The 21,198-nt window shown below is 44.0% G+C and overlaps 1 protein-coding gene across 7 annotated transcripts in view; it reads left to right on the forward strand.

The window, feature by feature from the left end:
- Positions 1 to 21,198, forward strand: part of FHIT (fragile histidine triad diadenosine triphosphatase) — a 1,817,667-nt gene that overhangs the window by 1,475,921 nt on the left and 320,548 nt on the right. For 6 of the 7 annotated variants that reach the window (XM_045289941.1, XM_045289943.1, XM_045289944.1 and 3 more), the window contains 2 exons: positions 3,237 to 3,382; positions 6,435 to 6,464. In XM_045289941.1, coding sequence (XP_045145876.1) covers positions 3,237 to 3,382; positions 6,435 to 6,464 — 176 coding nt within the window. Of the gene's footprint in view, positions 1 to 1,360; positions 1,435 to 3,236; positions 3,383 to 6,434; positions 6,465 to 21,198 lie in introns of those variants that run through there. The other variant, XM_045289946.1, reaches the window with a different exon arrangement.

Below are 21,198 nucleotides of genomic sequence, written 5' to 3' on the forward strand. Positions count from 1 at the left end.
CGGGCACCATCAGCTTTCTTCACCACATTTGCTTTTGCACCTGCTTTTTCCTTCAGTGATTGTGTCTGGAAGGTGAGCATCATGCCATTGACTGCATTCTGACTCCGTGATCCTGTAGGACACAGTGGGACTGCCCCATAGGGTTTCCTAACCTATGATCTTCATAAGCGCATCTCCAGGTCCATCCTCCCTCAGAGTCATGGGTAGGTTCAAGCTGCTGACATTTCCCAGTTAGCAGCCAAGTGCGTCACCATGGTGCCGCCAGGGCTTCTCTCCTTTGATCTAGTGGCATCAAAATTAGAATCTGAATGACAAGAACAATCCAGCATGTGAAGGGCATGGGGAATTGAATCCTCAGCAGAGCATATATACAGGACAAACGCTCCACACCTGGGAAGGACATGAGTGGGTTGGAGGAACAGCGATAAGGAGTGTGGGGCAGGTGTGTGATGGGGACGGGAGTGCGGAGCAAGAAAAGGTGCAAGAAGTAGGCAGTGGCCAGGATGAGACTCATGGCGAGGCTAAGGCACATGCTCTTTCTTGCCCTGGTTCTAAAGAAACTAAGGGAATATGGGTGATGGTGGACTTCGAGATCCACTCAGGGCCTAGACCAACCCAGGGAGAGTGTTGGATAGCCAGTCTGCTGCTGGACAGCTTGCCCACTCCTATTGTACCCAGGAAATACAAAACTCATGTGGGTTCCAGAATGTTGTCATGCCTGCTGGGCTCCCTGGAGCTTACTACTCATCTGCTGGGGACTGAACAGACACTCATCACGTGCCTGAGCACACGTCCGGGCAGGCACCCGTAAAAGCTCTTTTTGTCTTATCTTGTTACCTTTTGTTCAGCAGTTTGCCTGTCTGTGTTATAAACAGGCAAGATAATGCCATAACAAAGGGTTGTGTGGTGACAAATACAAGATGACAATATTGCTCACGTAGACTGGTGAAAAATAGACCCTTAATATGCACCAGCCTGGGCATGTATTTAGCCAATTTAGCTGCTTGGTGGCAAGTTTTGCTACTATCACAAATGCTCAGTGCAAGTTGTCACTGAAGGAAAATGCCTGGTGATCTACTTTTAAGAAACCAACCATTGAAAACCCTGTGGAGCCCGCTCTTGCTCTGACCCACAGGGGCCCGCCAAGAGCGAGATTTCAGTCCACAGGAACTCTTTCAGCTATAATAACAAGTAGCTATATGGCCTTTGAAGTTGGTGTTCAAAGGGCAAAGTGTTCGACAGATCCTACCCTTCTGATGCAACCCAGTCAACATGTGGACTCATGGAACCCTGGGTCAAGTGACTTGTTGGCAGCAGACACACAATCTGGAAGTTCTATTTTCTGTGGCATTGGGGGGAAATATTAGATGCGGTTGAAAATGCCCCATGACGTTTGATATCGAGATCGAAGGGTTCATTCCACCCATTTTCACAGTAAGCGATTGTTTAAATAAAATGTCGTTTCTTCCGTACCTGGTTGCTGCCTGCGTAGACATAGCCTCAAACAGCAATTATGGAGCTGGGTGGAAGCTTGCAAGGTTGTCCTCTTGCTCTGGCTTGGTGAAGGCAGGGCCTAAGGGTGGGCATAAATGACAGTAGGAGGAGGAAGTTACTTCACAAAGAAAATGCAACTCAGTAGGGGTGGAGGCTGGCAATCTGCTAAAAGGAAATGAAAGGGAATTCCTCATTTCTAAACAGTTCATGGACCCATGATAATAAAGCAGCCTTGCCCAAGAAAGATAATGATCTTTTTAAGTATCAGATGCCCTATGGGTGAAGGCCTCCCTTCTCCTTTCTTGAAAAATGAACTCAGATTAAACAAATGGCCTCTTTCCTAGTTTACCGTTGACATGCGCTTCCTGATTATGAGCAAAATTAATCAGTCTCCTCTTTCTGCTTCTCCCCACTTGCTTATGGAAATTGGACCCGCCCAGCTGAGTTCCCTGCAATTCCCTTCTGGCCCTGAGTCCCAGGGAACCTGTGATGGCCTTAAGTGCTTGGTATTCTGGAGAGAAGGCTAGCAGCAGCCTGGTGTCTTATGCCCCGTAGCTGCTTAACTCCAGGCAGAAAGAAGCATGTTCTTGTAAAACAACCAGGAAAGGTGTGGGTGGGGAGGGGGGGTTTTGAAAGAAACAACCACAGAAAGCAGCAGTGTTTTGTGGCCGCTTTTTACTCGCTGGTACCTGAAAACCAAACAGATATGTGGGTGTGTGTGTGAGAGAGAGAGAGAAGAATTCAAATACAAAAATGAGCTGCAAGGTTACTGATGATATTGCAGTGTTGTTAATTTTCCACCTATAAGTAATCAAATTCAACATCCTGTTTCTATCGATTCTGTTTGCTCGGGTCAGTAAGGTAAACATGTTCCTGCTTCATTCGGAGAATGCACTAAGATGGCTCATTTGTATAAGCCTTTGCTTCAATTTGATGACATCCATGTTCTTGGTCCCTTCATAGGCAGTCAAAATTGTCATAAATTGCTTAGTCACACTGTATATCTATCTCCTGGTTATAGATGAGGTTCAAGGTAGTTTTTGATTGCCTACACTTACAAAAAATATAGAGCATGTATTATTGCATTTTTATGACCTATTTCTCTAAAATTCCAAACCCAAATCCACTGCTAATCAGTTGATGACCTTGTAGGGCATGGTGACCCTACAGTACAGGGCAGAACTGTCCCTGTGGGTTTCTGCAATTCTAACTCTTGACAGGAGTAGAAAGCAGCTGGTTGCTTCAAACTGCTAACCTCAGGGTTCTTAGCCCAACGCATAACCACTATGCTACCAAGACTCCTCGTTTCTTTAGAAGGATATGAAAGTTTAATTCTGAAATCAATCAGCTTCTTCCATTATCCCTCCCTGCTTTTTCCTGCGTGGAGTGGACAGGGCTGTAGCATAAGGTCAGGGGATAATGGTCCAGAATAGATCATGCCTCTTGGCATAATAAGCTCAGCAGACCTTTAGTTTCTCTGATTCTAATGTCCCGTTCTCTTTTTTAAAAAATGGAAAAAATATTCTTCTGCATAGCAAAGCATTCCCTCCTAAATATAATTAACCATGTTAAGCACCTCTCTTTGAACTTGTTGGAATTCAGTGCTTGGTAAACATTTGTTTCTGTTTTGCTCAGTCTTTGAGAGTTCAGGGCAAAGGGAGTTGATACTGTGGGTAGAAACTGGTCACTAAGAATGATGACCGAAGCAAGCAGTGTGTGCGCCTTAACTGCCCTCACCACAGATGTCCTGGTGTGTCCACTGCGGCCAGTAGAGCGCTTCCGAGACCTGCATCCTGATGAAGTGGCTGATTTGTTTCAGGCCACCCAGCGCGTTGGGAAGGTGGTGGAGCAGCATTTCCAGGGAACCTCTCTCACCTTCTCCATACAGGTGAGTGTGCAGATTGCTCCACACTGAGGTTCCTTTCTTTCCGATCCCAGCATTGGGTTCTCTGCCCGCCTTGACTTGCCATTTCACTGCGAGAGAAGCTGTGACCGCTGTCGTCTGATATAAGAGCATCAAACTGTGTTCCTGAGCCAGGGCAGCCCTGGATCTGTCCCCTGGGCTCAGATGGCCTGAGGCAATGCTGCGCCATTATCTTCAGTTCAGGTGGGAATAGCACACGTGTGACTTGGTGGTGATTAGACATTCTCTACATGTTTTGCTAGACCTGGGGCTCATCACGTCATGTCCATTCCATAATAAACGTGTTGGGATACTCACTTCCAAAGCAGCAGTGACATGAAAGGGGAGGTGAGCCTTGCCCTCATGAGACTTACCTGTTCCCCTTGGATGCAAGCCTCAGTGATGGATCTTGGATTTGCAGGTGGGAACTGGGTTGATTGCTTGGATGTGGTCAGCAACCCTGTGAGGAAGGAGACCACCATCACTAGAGTTCTTGAGACAAAGCTTTAGCAAGCTCATACCAGGGTGGGAGGAGCAGACCCTGGTGGGTCATCAGCTGTGCGCATTGAGTATATGAGTAGAAACATACTCTGAGCCCCTGCAGAGCCGCTATGGAAAGAGCTGGGGCTATCAAGTCACTATTTGGGCAGAGGAAGAAAAGTCCTTTGTGGCTCAGATATTTTATGACTGTGATAACCCTTTGGAAAGAAATGAGTTGTCCTATAATGTGAAACTTAGTTCTTAGCATTGAAAGCTGACCTGTCTTCCTTTATCCCCATCAGCATTTCACCATAGACCTCCAAAGAGACCAGATAAAGCAAGCCAGTGAATAAAAAGTTTGGCAAAAAGTGCACATCTGAGGCTCAAAAAACAAGGATGACAACAGGGAGAAGGGAGGGATGGGGTGGGGGAAGGACATTAACTATGTATTTATATGTATATATGTGTATTTATATGTATATATGTATATCAGCAGTTCTCAACCTGTGGGTCACAACCCCTTTGGGGGGTCAGATCACCCTTTCACAGGGGTTGCCCAATTCATCACAGTAGCAAAATGATAGTTGTGAAGTAGCAACAAATAAAATTTTGTGGTTGGGGGGTCCTGACAACATGAGGAACTGTATTAAAGGGTCACAGCATTAGGAAGGTTGAGAACCACTGATGTATCTGTATATGTCTATGGAGGGTTTAATAGGTTGTTGTTATTAACTTTATTTCTTGAGATGGGCCAAGTAAATATAGTGTGTTTCTTTAAAAATGAAACAAAAAAGACTGCAGATTCCTTTTCCTTCAAACCTCAATAGTGGGTTGAGAGGCTTGAAAAAAAAAAAAAGAGGAGGAAAAGTAAAATTGAAGTGAACCTGGAGTCGTTAATGACAAATAAGTTCATCTAAAAAAAGGGGGGAGGTTTCTCAAAAGATCTTCTTTGGCAGGGGGGGGGCCCCTGCTATCTCTATGTTGAGAGTATTGATACACCAAACCATTAAATACCATATGTGTATACAATTATGTGTCTGTAAGAGAGGGGTGGGCATTGAATCACCTGTAGGCAGATCACTTAGCTTAGGTTGGGTTTATCAAGCCACAACCCGTGTATTGAGAGAGACTGATAGCAAGTAGGTTAAGACATCTGTCAGTGTTCAATGACATACAAGAAGAAAAAGTCATGTTTTCAGGAGATGGGCCCATGCTTTTAACTAATGTGACCCACTAGACAGTAAGTGAAGTGCATGACTATAAGGACGAGGCTGTGAATAACCTCCAGGGAGTGCTTTCATATACACGACCAATCTCCTTTGTACGGCCTATTTTTTCATCCAAGAATGGATTCATTGGACAATCACGTGTGCACTGCCACCCCCACCCACCCCCGCAGAGGGTTGTCAAGCCTGTGACCCTTTCTTTGAACGTAGATTCCCAGACCTGTCTTCCACTGGGTGTTCCGAGGACCAACCTTTTGCCTGGCAGTTGAGGACTTAACCATTTGAACCACCAGGGTCTCTTCTATCACATGCACAGACACCTGTGTGAGTGTAAATACAGGAAATCAAAGTTTTACAAAACAATCCTTTGTGCACGCCGATAGATTTTAGTTGACATATCCTCATTTGTTTTTAGTGCAAGTCACGCGTCATTCAGTTGACTTCATGACCCACTAATGGGTTATGTTTTAAACCCACTGAATGTCTACCATTCAACTTCATCTTCACCACTGCAGGGCAGGAATTCTCACCCCATTAGTCAGACAGTGATGCTGAGGGTCAGAAAGGTAGGGAGACTTGCCCCAAATTGCCAGAGCCTTACTCCACTGGGGCACATCTGTTAGATGCATAGCTTGATCTACTGCACTCAAACCAGCTACGCAAAATTCTTTGGTTTTGGGTGTTGGATGGTCGCTGGGTGAGTTTGTTCATGTTCAATTAAGAAACCAGTTTTGGGGGGCTTCAGAAGATGGAGACAGGGAACCCAGGTGGGGAAAATGCTACAGAGGAATGTTCCCAGGTCTCTTCTCGAAGGTCAGAATAGCCAGAGAATACCCCTACCCACCCACTCCCCCTGCCCCACCAGCTCTCTTCCCATATGCTGCCCACTGTGCTGGCTTCCTGGATGCTGTTCACAGCTGACTTCCGGAGTAGTGTGGCCTAATAGTGATCAGACATTAATGAAACTATGCCTGACTTAAAGATAACCAAAAGGTGTGATACTTCACCTCCCCAAACGTTGCCAGTCCTCCTTTTAATGCAATTAAATCTCCAGCCAAGAGCAACGAGCATGAGACTTAGCAAGGGGTACGACTCACTGGGTAATTTATATCATTTTTATCCATAACTTCTCACTTACTCACAGGCAGAAATGGAGAAGTGTCTGTTCCCACACATTTGGAGTGAATGGTCCCCACGAGAATACTATAAATTAAATTAACACACAATGAAATTGGATCTAAATTATTAATGGGCGATATTTCTGAATAAGCAGGAGCTACCATCTCTGTCCTAACCTCGTTTTTGTTTTTTTCATTTTCCCCTGCTTCTAGGATGGCCCTGAAGCTGGACAGACTGTGAAGGTGAGTGCTTATTATATGCATACAAATTAATAGGGGGCAATTATGAGAACTAATAAAAAAAAATCAAACAGCAGCTTCGTTATGTCATCTCCGAGGTCAGGCAGACCCTCGGTGCTCCGGTCATCAATCCTGACATTATAAACGGTGCCAAACATTATGTCACCCCCTTCTTTTACAAGACATTTACCTTGTGTAGTAAACTTGTCATTGGGCAAGGGCTAGAACAGATAGAGAACAGGGAGCCCTAAAGCAGATGCTGAAGTCAAGGGCGTTCCTGTGAAGCTGTGCCTAAGACAAAAGCTGTGCTTTGTATGGCCTTGCAGGTGACATGGCCCACCGGGGTGTCTGATCTTGTGCCTTCTTTTCTGGGGGGAGTCTCTCAGGCTCAGCTCTTGACTTCAGCTCCCCTGCCTCTCTCAGCTCTCCTCCCTGTCACTCCCACACCTACTCTTTCCCTCCTTATGTACTTAATACCAAAGTTCAAACCTAATGGAGTCAGTGGAGCTCAAAAAATGTGTTTTTAAGTGTGCTGAGAGCGGAGAGGAGGATTTATTAGGATAGTCTCTGCTTCCGTGGTTAAAATAAAAGAATCAAATCCTGGCTGAGCCTAAAGCTGGGTTTCAGCCCCTTTCATAGAAATGCAAATTCCTGGGCAATTGGGTCCTAAGCATTGCGTCATAGAAAAAGCTAAATTTCTTTGTGGTGCTAGGAATCAAAAGTAAGTCACCCTGGGGTGCTAATATGATTATACTTGGGGAATCCTGTTTTATGGCTCTGAGCCAGGCCCTGAGTGGGTAAGGTAAAAGGTTGGCACGGAACATTGTCAAATGATCTTTGTTTTCTCCTAATTGAAGTGTCATTTGACTTTAATGTTGTACAAAGCTAAGACAGGAATTTTAAAAATTGGACCTCTTGGTTGAGCCTTTTTAGAGAGTCAATTTCCTATAAAGACAAATGGGGGCCACCCAAGTCCTTCTAGCCGAATAGGGCAGGACTCACCATGTGGTGATGTGAACAGAGGAAACGTGGCTTTCCTTCCGTCACGCTGAACATTCAGGCAGGAGAAAGGGTTGTGAGGAATAGAAGTTCGTTGGCTTTTTGGAATACAAAGCCACTGGGTCCACACTTGATTGTCCAGGGCTGTTCTTTGCCTCTTTGAGTTTCGTTTTGTCAGCATAACATCGAAGTGCAGGCTTCAACAGCAGAAGGTTGGCTGCATTATGCAATAGCTCCCGGATGGGCTTCCTTTCTCCCTTCCTGGAAGTGATGCTGTAGAAGCCGAGGTGAGAATGAGTGGAATATGCAGATTGCTAATGGGATCATAGTCTCACAGGAAAGATACCTAAAATTGATATGAGTCGGTAGGTTACCTGATCTAAGAATTTTGTTTTAGAATTCAGAATGGAGCACAGCCACAAGTCAGAATCGGCTCAATGGCAACTGACAGCAACAACAACACAGAGAGGGTTAAGAACCTCTGTTATAAAGACTGGCATTGGACTCGTATGACTGACTTTGATGCATATCTAAAAGCATCCAATTCATTGAGCCAGGACGTGGATTTCTGTCTGCCTGGAGCTAGGGCAGAAGGTGGAGGAGAGTGATTATTCCGGTAGAGTTTCTCGTCAAGGGGATGAAGGGTTCTGGAATTAGATCGGGGTGGTGACTGCCTACCTTTGTGGACAGACTAAAAACCATGGGATTGTGCACACGAACATGGCAAGGTTTGTTGTACGTGCGTTATAGCTCCAGTAAAAAAATAATAAAACAAACAAGCAGGCATGGAGTGTAGCAGGACTGAAAACCACAGGTATACATGCTTTGACTCTAATCATGAACTTTTTGATGCTGCACATATCTGGCCAACATTGTGAACATTTTAAGGCTGCTAACCACAAGGTCAGCAATTCGAAGTCACCAGCTGCTGTGTTGGACAAAGGTTCTACTTTCTACTCCCAGAAAGACTGACGGTCTTTACTGGAGAAGTTCTTCTCTGTCCTGTAGGGTCTCCATGAGTCAGAATGGACTTGAAGCAGTGAAATTGAGCTATGTTTGATAATGAAGAGGGCAAATTAATTGTTCAGATATATTTGAAACCCAATGTATTTGAGTTGCTAAATGATTATTATTGTCACCACTGTTATTATTTAGCTCAAGTCATTTTTTCGACCTTTCTATTTTTTCACAAGAGATTATATTGTTTTAAACATTTCTAGTTATTTTTCATTCTGCACCATCAGGGCTATTTAAGTCCTTGGTGTAATGTAAGGGCTCAAAGGAACCCATACGTACTGAACCTCTATGGCATGGCGTTTTGAAAGGAACTGGTTGTGAGACTGTATGTCCCCAGAATTATTTGGACTACATGCCTTTTCAGAAAAAAAATTACTCAATGCTCCCCCCCTCTCCATAATTAAAAACTTTTATACTATGTTCAATACTTTTTATACTATATTTTATACCCTTTAGTGCTTTTTAATCCTTTTTTAATCCTTTATATTTTTCTACTTCATTTTATACTTTTGTACTGTATCCCACAATCCAGCATAAAGTGCAGGTATCTGCTCTCTCAGTCCCCCTGGATCATTCCACTGTCCCTGGGGGGCAGTGTTAGGCACTTGGAGAATCATTGTGTTAGATCCTCTCAAAAAAACCTCCAAACTCACTGTCCTTGAGCTGATGACAGTGCGCAGCAACCCCATAGGACAGACTGGAACTGCCCCTGTGCGTTTCCACGGCTGTAACTCTTCAGGGAAGTGGAAAGCCTCGTTTTTCTCTGGACTGGTAGGTTCAACTCATTGCCCCAAGTGGTAACCCATTATGTCATCAGGGTTCCATGTAGATCATCTATAGATCTAAAATTAAGAATTCCTGCTGGCAGCGTTGGGTATGCATCTGAGTTGCTAACTGCAGGATCAGAGGTTCCAGCCCATCAATTGCACCTCCAGAGAAGAGTGAGGCTTTTGTCTCAGGAAAAAGATTTTCAACCTTGGCTATGAGTCAGAATCTACCCCATGGCAGTGGGCTGGGTATACACCTAAAATTGACTAATCTATATATTTCGGTGTGAGTCTTAGACCCCCTTCATAGAAATTAAATGTGGTTTTACTTTCTAAAAGAGAGACAGCCTAGAGTCCCAGCACTTACCCTAAACCTACAGAGGAAGATTGTCTGCGGTTTGAGCCTGGGAACCATCACTATTAGCCAGCACCCCTAGTGCCTCCTTTCAGAGTGTCGGTATCCACGAATCTTACTATTGGGGTGATGAAACGGTCAGTGAGGCTGACCACACCCCGATGGCCGCTGGTTCTGCCACAGCCAGCTCCCGTGGGGAACAGAGTGGCACCTCCAGTGTGCAGCTGCTCAGGGACGATTCAAGGCGAAGCGTTTCATATTTTGAAATTCACACGGTTGCCCATTCTGAAGCCGCATTTGACAACCTGCCCTGCGAAACACAGCAACTGTTCGCTTCACCCTCGCCTCTTACCTCTGATTCTTGGTATTCTGCCCAATGCCTGGGTTCTCAGCCATGTTTGCCTCATGCTGGGTAGTAATAGCAATAAGTCCAGTAATGCTCTTTCCCCCAAGCTACTGTTGTTAATGAAGGCGCACTGCGGACTTAGGCTCTTGAACATAATGCCACTTTAGGAGTTTTTTGTTTGTTTGTTTCAAGAAGTTTAAATTCTGCTTTGCAAAGAACAAAGGTGGCCTCACTTGCTCAGTAAGGCACTTCTAGCAAAAAAGGGAAATGCCGAGAGAAAACAGGAACCTCTTATTTCGGGATTGATTATGAACTCTCCTTGTTGAAGTTGAAAAGTAGTTACCCAGCAGGTGATTTTTCAGTGATTGGGAGCATCCTGCAGACTTAAGAAAGCCTCTCTCTCTCTGTGTGTATATATATCCTGGTCTCAGTCCAATATCACCTCATATCAGGCCTTTCTGATCTTTGTTATTCAATTTCCTGGAAGGCATTCTTCTGTGCCTTGTATTGGTCGCTGTGTTGGTTTCTGCTCCTGGGCCTATGGAGCTTCTGCAGTCACTCGAGACGGTCAGTTTCGTGGCAACCTGGATCCTATTGTTACTGATCTGGCTCTGTGCGGTAGTGTGGGGGGGATGATGGAGGCTACACTGGGAACTTTACTTGCTAGGACGCATCTGTGTGCCTCAGGACTGGCTTTCCTTAACATGAAATAACAGACAATGGGTACTTATCTTCCAGCATGTCCGTAAGTCCCAGAAATCTGGGTTCCCTAACATTTCTATGAAGAATCTCCCATATTCAAGGCACTGGGGACCAAGATGTCAGTTTCCATGAATAAAAGCCATCCAGGTGCCCCAAAATGTGACTCCAACTAGCAAGCATGTAAGGCAAGGCTGAGTCCTTAAAAGGGATGCCACTTAGTAAGTTTAATGTGAGCTCACTTCTAACATAATTACTATATGGCCCTTTGCGTGGGAGGGTGTTTTAGGTATATTAAAGAGAGAGAGATTTGCCAAGCAGGTAAGTAACCTAGAATTTCATAAGAGCTATTTATAGAATAAGCTTACTTCTACTCTTCTATGTTTATGGTGCTTGAATCCTCTACTTAAAGGTTTAATTTTGTAGTATTAATGCAATGGGAAGTGTCTCTTAATAACTGTTGAGCTATTAGCAATTACTTTTCAGATTGCTCAATAAGAACAGGAGAATTTTTTTTTCAAAGTGCCAATGAAAAATTTGAGAGAAAATAGATGTGCTGTTTGCTGATCCGTTTTTGGAAGCCTAGCACAAATTTCCTTTTCCTCCAGTGGGGATTTGGTGATATTTTGGATCCATGAACATAAAGGACATTTTATCTCTTAATAATGTGCAGTCATGAACCCTCAGACTCTGGCGTCACTCAGAACTTTCACAGGAATATCAGCACTCCTGACTTAGTAACTGTTTGACTTTTGGTCACCCTATTGACTTCTTTATATCTCTAGCTCCTTATCTTTCAAATTGAGGCGCCCCGATCTACTGCTTTGTGTAATGGTGAGGAGAGAACGGAACCGGTAAAAGCGCGTGGAGCCAGCCCTATAACTAGCCAGAGTAAGTCACCTGCTGGTGTGAGGGTACTGAATGAGAATGGGCACGAGCCCGCCGTGACTGATAGACCCTTATCACTCAGGAGGTCCCGAGAATTTAGACGCCACCTCCCAGGATTTCTAAGAGTTAGGAATCAACTCAGTGATAGTGAGTTTGGCTTTGGGCTTTGCTCTCAGGATTCAGGGACCAGTGTCATTGCTCCCCCTTTGTTGAGACCAAATGTGTTCCCAAACACGCTTACAGTGTAGTCCTTCAATAACATGTGAGGTGTTATTTTTGCTCTTATGCATATGGTGGTGATGGTTGCAGCTATTGGGTGTTTGTCTTTTGTTTATTTTTACATCTATTTATTTCACTTTTGATTGTTATTTTAAAAAAAACTATGTGTTTTCATCATTTCATCCATCAAGGTGAATGGACATTATGTCTCCAAATGGTCAGCTGGGGTTGCGTTTTAGAAACATTTTTGTTCAAAATGTTTTACACTACTCTATACACAACCACTGTGCCAGCCATGAGACTGTGCTGCTCTGACTGTAGAGAGTGCTTGAAGCAGGGCCCCCCCGACTGCTCTCAAAGCCCCAGGGTGTGACAGAGCCATCCGGACTGTAGAGAGTGCTTGAAGCAGGGCCCCCCCGACTGCTCTCAAAGCCCCAGGGTGTGACAGAGCCATCCGTCGTCCCATGGGCTGCTCTCGGCTGAGGACTGAACCTGGGAGAGATCCTGAAGGAGGCCTGATCCTGGGAGATGAGGACTTCTCTCCTGGGCCACTCCGGCCTGAGGATTCCTCCCATTGGTCTGGGACAAATTTGTCGTAGGTAGGTCCGTATAGCAGTCTGAGATGCTCCCACCAGCATAACTCTGTCCTTCTGTATTAGAACTTATATTCTGAGCACTAGATTTGCCGAAGGCTATGGTAAAAACCCTAAACCCACTTTTACATATCCACATAGATTCAGCCTTCATTGAATTCTTTCTTGCCATCTGCTGGCCATGTGATCGCTTTTGAAGACAATAGCTTTGTCTTCAGGTAGGGTTTGAGTAGATTGCTACCACTCTCCTTGCCAGCCCAGGAAGGGGCCGTCTAGGCCTTCGAGACTTGCCTGGGTATGCCCTTGATGGAATTTGGGGTCTAGGGTCTGCAAGGTCATGCCTTGACCACCTTAGTTAGAGGGCCCGGCTTTTATATCTGTAACAATGTATGTATCCAAATTGTGGTCCCTTTCCTGCTTCTTTAATCCCACCTACAACTGTGTTGTATTGATCTGCCACTGATTTTGAATTTGTGACCATTTTCTCTGCTCTCTCTATCTCATTTTAAGTGGCCAAGTTTCTGTGAATCCTCACACACTATTCTGACCTAGTGCTGATGGTCTCCCTTATCTGGATGATGTCTTTGTCTTGTCTTTGTTCTGTTTGAGACTTATAAACTTGTCTCTCTATAGTTAAACAAAAGGAAAGAGAAAATTACACCTATAAACATAGTGTGTATGTGTGTATGTGTCTGTGGTTTTTCTCTAAGGTTCATTATGTTGTCTAGAGGCCTAGAGCCCTAAGCAGGTGGATATCACCCACCTGTATATTCCTGTAGGTCTGGATAGAAAACATGGGAGTGAGGCCCAAGAGAGCTACCTTCTATCTTGTCCTCCAGCCTCAATCCTCCTCCAGAAGATTGTGATGATCAAAATAAATGTGCTCCAGAAGACATACAAGATGCAGAGAAATAAAACCAGGTTCAAACTTTAGTTGAAACTGTAACCAACCCTTGTGCTGTAGATTTTAGCAGGACAAGCCACATGATAAGTCCATAAATCATATAGAACTGCTAATCCTGTGATGGGTTTGCATTGCGGGCAAACTAGCCAGGGTTTAACTGACTAAAGACTCTTGAATTCTTGTTTTTTGTTTGTTTGTTTTTAAATAGATTTTCAGTTGCTAAAATTTAGGACTTGAGGTTCAAAAGAGCATTTAAAAGTTTTGTTTTAGTTTTGTTTATTTGATGTATTTTTACTTCTTTACCCAAGTATTTTTCCAAAATCTAATGCATCGGCCTGTGTCAGTTTTGATAATCCAGGGAAAGCTCTGGCTTACTCTCTCCAGAAAGTGTCACAAGGGACCATATGCACGGCAGTGGCCCATGTTCACACAAGGGACCATATGCATGGCAGTGGCCCATATTCACACAAGGGACCATATGCACGGCAGTGGCCCATATTCACACAGGGGACCATATGCACGGCAGTGGCCCATATTCACACAAGGGACCATATGCACGGCAGTGGCCCATATTCACAAAGCAATGGTGCTCCGCCAAAGGTGGATCAGGGCCCCTGAATGGACCTCGGGCGAGAATCCATAGCATTCTTGGAGACAGAGTTTGTAGATACCAAGAAGGAGAAATCTTAAAGATTGGTATGGAAAAGTATAGGACCAATCTGCACATAATTATAGTACATGGTCAAAAATAAAAGTTACATAAAAAGAAAGGTACATACTTAGGAACCATGCACTCACCCTATGCAGCGAAGCCCCAATGGCATTGAGAGTTTGGGGTTAGCTGGGAGGTGCACGTAAGATCCAAATCTGGAACAAGATGGGTTTTGTCACTTAAGTGTCCTTGGGCCCCTACGTCTCCTTTTCTTATTACCTCTGCGTTTCAGCTTTCTCGTCCGTAAAATAGGCGAAGCCAGAGCTTGAGCAGAATGTTCTTAGTGTTGATACTGTTTGTAGCCCTGCTGAGTTCACGTAATGATTAGACACTAACACTCCCCACTGTTAATTACTGCTTTTCAGATTAAATTCTTGAGAAAACTTTTCTCCGATCATATGATTTATGCTCTTTGAATGTCTTATTATGAACTCATTATAAAAATGGCTTTTGAATATTCAAAAATCTGACTTATTACATGGGGGGGGGGGAGGAACATTGGCTCTTTCTCTCCTGCTATTTCTAGCCTCGCTGCATCCCTAGGTGATAATGAGCAAGTCATGGTTCTAACTGGCAACATCGTTTACAACTACCCAAAGCAAATTTTCAAAAGTCCAGAGACCTGTCTGCCCACTCTGCCATGGCCACACCTACTCAGTGGATGTGAGGGGCAGCCTCAAATCTCAAAACCAAAGTTACCGTCATCGAGTGGCTTCTGACTAGGAGAAACCCTATAGGACGTGGTAGGATGGCCTCTCTCTTTTTGGGAGGCTTCACATCTTTACAGGAGCAGAGAGGCTCATGAATTAGAAATGCCAGTTTTGTGGGCAGCAACCCATTTCTCTATCAGAGCTCAATGATGGGCAGCGTTGGCTTCTGCATTTTCATCGTACTGGGGGTGCTGTTGGGAGGTCAGAATTGGCGCTATGACAGTGGGCTTGGGCTCAAAGGACTGTGATGTACACCTCCGGTTAAAAAGCACAGCCTGCTACAGGGCTGCTCTCCATGAGTGACAAGAGGTTGTGATGGAAACCCCACAGAGCCACCACTTCCCATGCCAAGTGAGTTCATAAGACAGATTTGGTGTGCATATGAAAGAGAAACACACATCTCATGAAAATGAGTTTCCTTGACTATATTATTTTCATCTGGAAAGAGATTTCAAGAGAGCTGTTATTTGCCAACAGACTTTTATCCTTGGATTAAAGGCATGAAGAACAGTGCCACACCTGTGTTTCTATGTAATGCATGTATTTACTGCTAGAAGAATTAGTATCTTCCGATGCAATTGCTATTATCTTGTGGAATTGCCTTACAATTTGCATCTGTATTCTCAGAAGGAATCCACGTTGGCTAAGTGAGGTAAACCAAAAACCTTTGAGGGATGGGCTTAGACTTGGGGGGGGGTGGCCTTTCCGGTGGGCTGAAGTTCTGACATTTTAAGTTCTGTGATTGCCTCATCTCCCCTCTCTACACCCGATTTAGGACAAAACCCCTTATACTACTAGTCCCCCCGGGCAGCAGCAGGGACCACAGACCTGCCTGCCTCCTTTGGGAAGCGTCTTATCTGTTCTTAAACCCTCAAGCCATTTTCTATATATCCAATTCATTGAATTTCTCAGTTTCTCATTGGTGCATTTTGAATGGCATGCCAATTGGGCTATAGACCTGGAAGAAAAAGAAAAATTGGCTAAGCCCTTTTGTATTCTCATGTTCTAATTTGTTCTCCCCCCTTTATAATTCATAGACAGTCAAGATCAATATTTGGGGGGAGGGGCTAGGTTGGGGGGCTGTTGGTGCATTAGGGACTGTGGATGGGGAGTGGAGGTAAGAGCTAAGTGCAGGTCAGTTTAAACATAGTGATGGACCATGAAGACTCTTGAACCAGACTGTCTGGTTTCAATCCCAGATTGGCCAGTTAACAGCTCTGTGGTCCTGGACAGGTCACCATTTTAGCCACAGCATCCCGAGGTATAAAATGAGAGTCTTAACAACAACCCTCTGTTATATGGATTTTTTAAGCACCAAATGGAAGAAAGCACACAAATTCCCTTAAAATGGTGCTTAATGCATAGTACAATCTCATTAAATGCTCCCAATTATTTTTATAAGTTTTACATAAGCCTCACAAGTCTTCTATAGAAGGCACGGCTATTTGGCATTTGGAGAAAGAGGCATTTACAGATATGAAGACACCTTTTTTAAAAGGATATAGTAAAGCCAGGATCCAAGCCTAGACCTGTTGGACTCTGAAAATCTCAACTTACCATTGCTTCCAAAACTACCCAGTCCTCAGGAAGCGCAAGAGTGGTTTTGTAAATTCGTTGTCATGTTTAACACAGATTTATTGGTGCTATCTTGTTCCAGTTGGATTAATGGCAGCCTCCATCAGGAAAGATCCAGAGGATGTTTTGCTTAACTGTATTATACAAGTCCAGGTTAACTAAACTGAAGGTTGCATTATTGCTTTACGTATGGTGACTTATAGCAGAAGTGGTTATGTGTTGGGTTGCTAACTGCAAGGTCATCCATTTGAAATGGGGCCTTTCACTCCCATAAAGAGTTCCAGTCTTGGAAACTCACAGGGGAATTCTATCCTATAGGTCCCTCTGGGTCAACACCCATTTGATGGCAGTGAGTGAGTGAGTCATAGATGTAACCAAACAAATATCCTTACAAATAAGAGACCCTGACATGTTACAGAGCGTGTCATCAGCTCTTTCATTTAATTTGAGATCTATAATGCGTAAATGTAGCAAATATTGCAGATACATTTTAATGTCAGTTCTTTATAGGTTTCAATAAACCGTCTTTTACATGAAAGGTTCCAAGTTTGGCTTTCTATTTAATTACTGCAAAGTCTAATAACCCATGGAAGGCAAAATGCTTTTGTAACCCCTAAAATGTGATCTAAATGTATCCAGTCTTATTATCCAGTATCAGCTTTGCCTTCTCACTGCCGATGCATACAGACCCAATTGGGAGCTCTGGTAGTGTAGTAGGTGCTGCTGTAGGCTGCTTATCACATGGCCAGCAGTTCAAAACCACCAGCCAATCCCTAGGAGAAAGATGAGGCTGTCTACTCCTGTCAAGATTCACAGTCGCAGAAACCCACCGGGCGGTTCCACTCGGCTCTGTGCGGTCACCCTGAGTCCGAATGGAGTCTGTGGCAGTGAGTTTTCAGTGTCTCGTGAACTTCTTGCCCCTTGAGGCAGAAAAGGCAATTCTTCATTCTCGCCATTTTCCTAAGAGATGCTAATTACTTAATAAGTAATCGTTGAAGAAATGAACAAATGCATCTCTCACCATTTCGCTTTATATGTTACAGTCACAGGACATTGGGTGTACCATTCTCTGAAGTCCTGTCACGAAATCAGTCTGACACCAAAGTTGTGAAATAGTGACATCTAAAGAATTGACTTTGCCAAATTGTCAATTCTGTTTTTAGAAAAAGCAAAATAAAATCACCGCAGTTAATCATGTGACAACAATTTTCAGGTTTCAATACACTATGAGTGGTCAGTGCTGTATCGGTTGATGAATTAGTTATCGCAGACCATGCCACAGCCTTAAATCCAGAATGGAGAGTGAGACTCGGTAAAATCATGTGTATTTTGGGCTGAAATGGGCCCATTGGGCTGAAACAAAGGAACAAATATAGATGCATGATCAACTTCTCTTTCAAGAGCCATTAGCAACAGCAAAGTTGTTACAAAAGACAAGGGCAAGTTCCTTATAAAAACTCGTGGCTACTGAGAGAGCCACGTGACCGAATAGAGCTGTCTCATTGGGTTTCTAAAGCTATCATTGTTATGGCAAGAGTTCTGGTGTCCCAGTGGGTTAAGCATTGTTCTGCTAACCTAACGGTCTGTGGTTGCAACCCACCAGCCACTCTGCTGGGAGGGATGAGGCCGTCTGATCGCTAAGCTGTCCACCCTCTGAAAGGCCAAGGAGCAATGTGACCGTCTTATGGAGTCCCCGTGTGTCAGTGTGGACTTGAAGGCTCTACAGGAGGAGGTGGAGGTGGAGGCAGAGGCGGAGGCTCCATGGGAAACAGCTAGAACTAGGGGGTTTGGATAGCAGACATTGCTGTTTCAAGTTGAGTGCTTAACTATTGCACTGCCAGAGTGACGTAAGCTCATATAGGCGATCTATAATACGTTTAAACACGTACAGATGTGTATAGTGCTTACGGATATGGACATAAAGAATGAAAGTTGGAAACTGCATAGGAATAATCTTACAGAATTTAGATTTAGCTTTGCCTTAGGGTGGATAGGGAGGAGGAGTATGGCATAGGCTTTGGGGGAACATACTTAAATGAAACAAACAAACAATCAAGCAAACAAACACTGCCTTCTAATCAGTTCTGACTCAGTGATCCTTTACGGGGTTTCTGTAGTTTTTTCAAATCTTTATAGGGTCAAATAGCCTCATCTTTCTCTCACAGAGGCGATGGTGGTTTTTAACTGCCTACCTAGCGATAGCAGTTCAATGCATAGCTGACAGCACCACCAGAGCTCCTTGGGGAGTTTACAGGGTTCTATAACTGCACAGACAATATTTCAGTTCGAAATTGAGTAATGCATACCTAGTTGTTCATTATATGTTCCTTTATATCTTTTTTAATGACATACATAGGTTTAAGTATATATTTTAAAAAATTAGCTATCTCTATCATTTTTATTTTACAGGGCCTCCCTCCCATGGGAAGGATTTTCTATCAAGAAAGTACTAGTATACTTATTTTTGTTTTGTTTTCTTTATGAAATAACTTGTTTTCACATCTCCTATATTCAAATCTCAGAGAAGGGAGCCCATGACAGATTTTTTTTTTTAAAGTTCACAGTGGATTCTGATGGTTAGAGAGAGGTCTGAATTGCTTTCTATTTGGTAATATAAATGTATTTTGATTCTGGATCTAGATGACCTGGACTTGATTCCTGTTCCCAGGCTCATGTTGAATTATTGACTCCTTTTCAGGGGCTCCTCATTATCCTTTCCCCCAAAGCCAATAATGAGGTAATTCTTAAGACCCAACACACAGCTGGATGAGTGAGGATGTGCTAGCTGTGTCTGAAACCAGTTTAATGAATAGTAGACATCACACCCTGCAGAGCCACAGACAAGGATGGATTTGAATAATGACCTTCCTAATGACATTTGAGTGAGAAATATTGGGTTGTGAAGAATCTGTCGTGACCCTGAGGCCAGGCAGTGAAGAAGCAGCCCCTACCCTTGATGTGAATTATGTCAGTGCTGGGAAAGGGTAATTTTGACATTTTAACTTTACATGTCAGGAGGCTTCAATCCTGTACCTGTCGTCTAAGAGCGGGGTCCATCTCTGCGGGAGGCTCGTGTGGGCCAAGATCAGGAAAATGGAGCCATCCATCTCGGGAAGGCTGGACCACAATGAGCACAAACCTTGGGGAAGCAGAACAATCTATATATTCGTTTGAAATCCTTGGGGCTCATTCAGCATAAAGATATGTCTAGGTTCTAGGAAGGAAATTCCCCATTTTTCACTCCAGTGGTTTATTCTTTTAAAGAAGCTTTACTTGTTTCTGGTGTTACTTAAAAAATGAACACGAAATTGTTTAGGATGTTGACCTTGCTTAAGGTGGTTTAGAAGCATAAACAACCTCGAGTGAGCAATGTGGACACACCAAATACCCTTTTACGTTGCGGTGAAATCCATTTATCCTAATGTTGAAATTCGCATCTATATCTCAGTACCAGCTCCCGGAGGAAGAAGATGAACAAAGAAAGATTTTCTTAAAACGCTTTCTCTCCTGGTGCTCTGAAAAACAACCCAACAAGGCCTCTATTTGTATTTCAATTCATCTGTTGGTTGTAAATGGTATACATTCCCAGGTGTAATGAGGTCCTGGCTCTATAATTTTGATGAAACTATTCAGCCATGGAAGGAATAAACGTGATTCCCAGCTCGGCTTTGCCATCGGATGACCAGAGATGAATCTCACTCGTGAGCATCCAACTCAGCACCTGGGATACGATATCTCAGAGAGCCCCAGAGGGACGAGTGACCTTGGCAGTCACTCAGAACAGCCTCCTTCCTACTCTACAAATTACTCTTCTATAGCATGTGAGTAAAGCATTTTGGAATCCGTACAGAATGCTCCTTAGACATGAGGGTGGAGGGACTTTGTCCCGTTTACTTTAGGCATGTGATCAGGAAAAGGCCAGTTCTGGGAGAAGAGCAGCAGGCTTGGGGAAGTCGAGGCAGAGGAAAAGGAGGAAACCTGCAGTGAGGTGAATTGTTATAGCGGCTGCCACAATGAGCCCAACAGAGCCACACAAGACTGACTACCGTTTCATTCTGCTGTACTCAGGGTGGCTATGAATTGGAAGCAACTCAGGGGCACCTCACAGCGGCGATGGCGTTTAAGTCCATCTGTGATCTTCCTCTAGAGCTGTATATTGAGAGTGTTTTCAGTTTACGATTCTGAACCGCTGTGATCAAAGTTTGATATAAAAATTCCCCGTGTTACCAGAAGTACTCCAGTCCCACCTTACATGAAATGAGCATCTTGCTTGCCTCATATTTGTCTGTCTAGAATGTAGTATAATTTCATCTTCCCATACCTCATTCACTACGATCCAGTCAATTCAGACTCACAGCAACCCTATAGGACAGGGTAGAACCGCCCCTGTGGGTAGCTTTCCAAGACTGTCACTCTTTACGGAAATAGAATCCCTCATCTTCTCCCATGGAGCAGCATCTAGTGGCTTTGAACTCCTCAGTTAGCAGTGTGAAGCATAAATAATATTTCACCAGGGCCAATGACAATACCAGATCCTGGGAGACCAAGAAGGATGAAACCGTCTTTGTTTTTGAAAGAAATCCTGTGATCGAGAAAGATCAGAGGGGTCTGTGAGCGCTCTGTTGTCGCCCGGTGCTGTCGAGTCTGTTCCGATTCATCGCGGCCCATTGTGCTGTAGAAGGAAACACTGCCTGGGTCGGGCCCATCCTCTTGATCATTCTTGGATCCCTTTGTGGCTGCCATTTAGTCAGTCAGTCTATCTCGTTAAGGGTCTTCTTTTTGCCGACCTTCTACTTTACCAAACAGATGTCTTTTTCCAGAGACTGGCCTTTCCTAATGCTATATATATATGAGACCAAGTCTTGCCATCCTTGCCTCTAAGGAAGATTCTGGCTGTGCTTCTGTAGTTTCTATTAATCCTTTCTATTAGTACTAACAGGTGTTTACTGGGTA

Source organism: Echinops telfairi, unplaced genomic scaffold, assembly GCF_000313985.2.
Source record: "Echinops telfairi isolate 266 unplaced genomic scaffold, ASM31398v2 ScPeMD7_31;HRSCAF=116, whole genome shotgun sequence".
Lineage (NCBI taxonomy): Eukaryota > Metazoa > Chordata > Mammalia > Afrosoricida > Tenrecidae > Echinops > Echinops telfairi.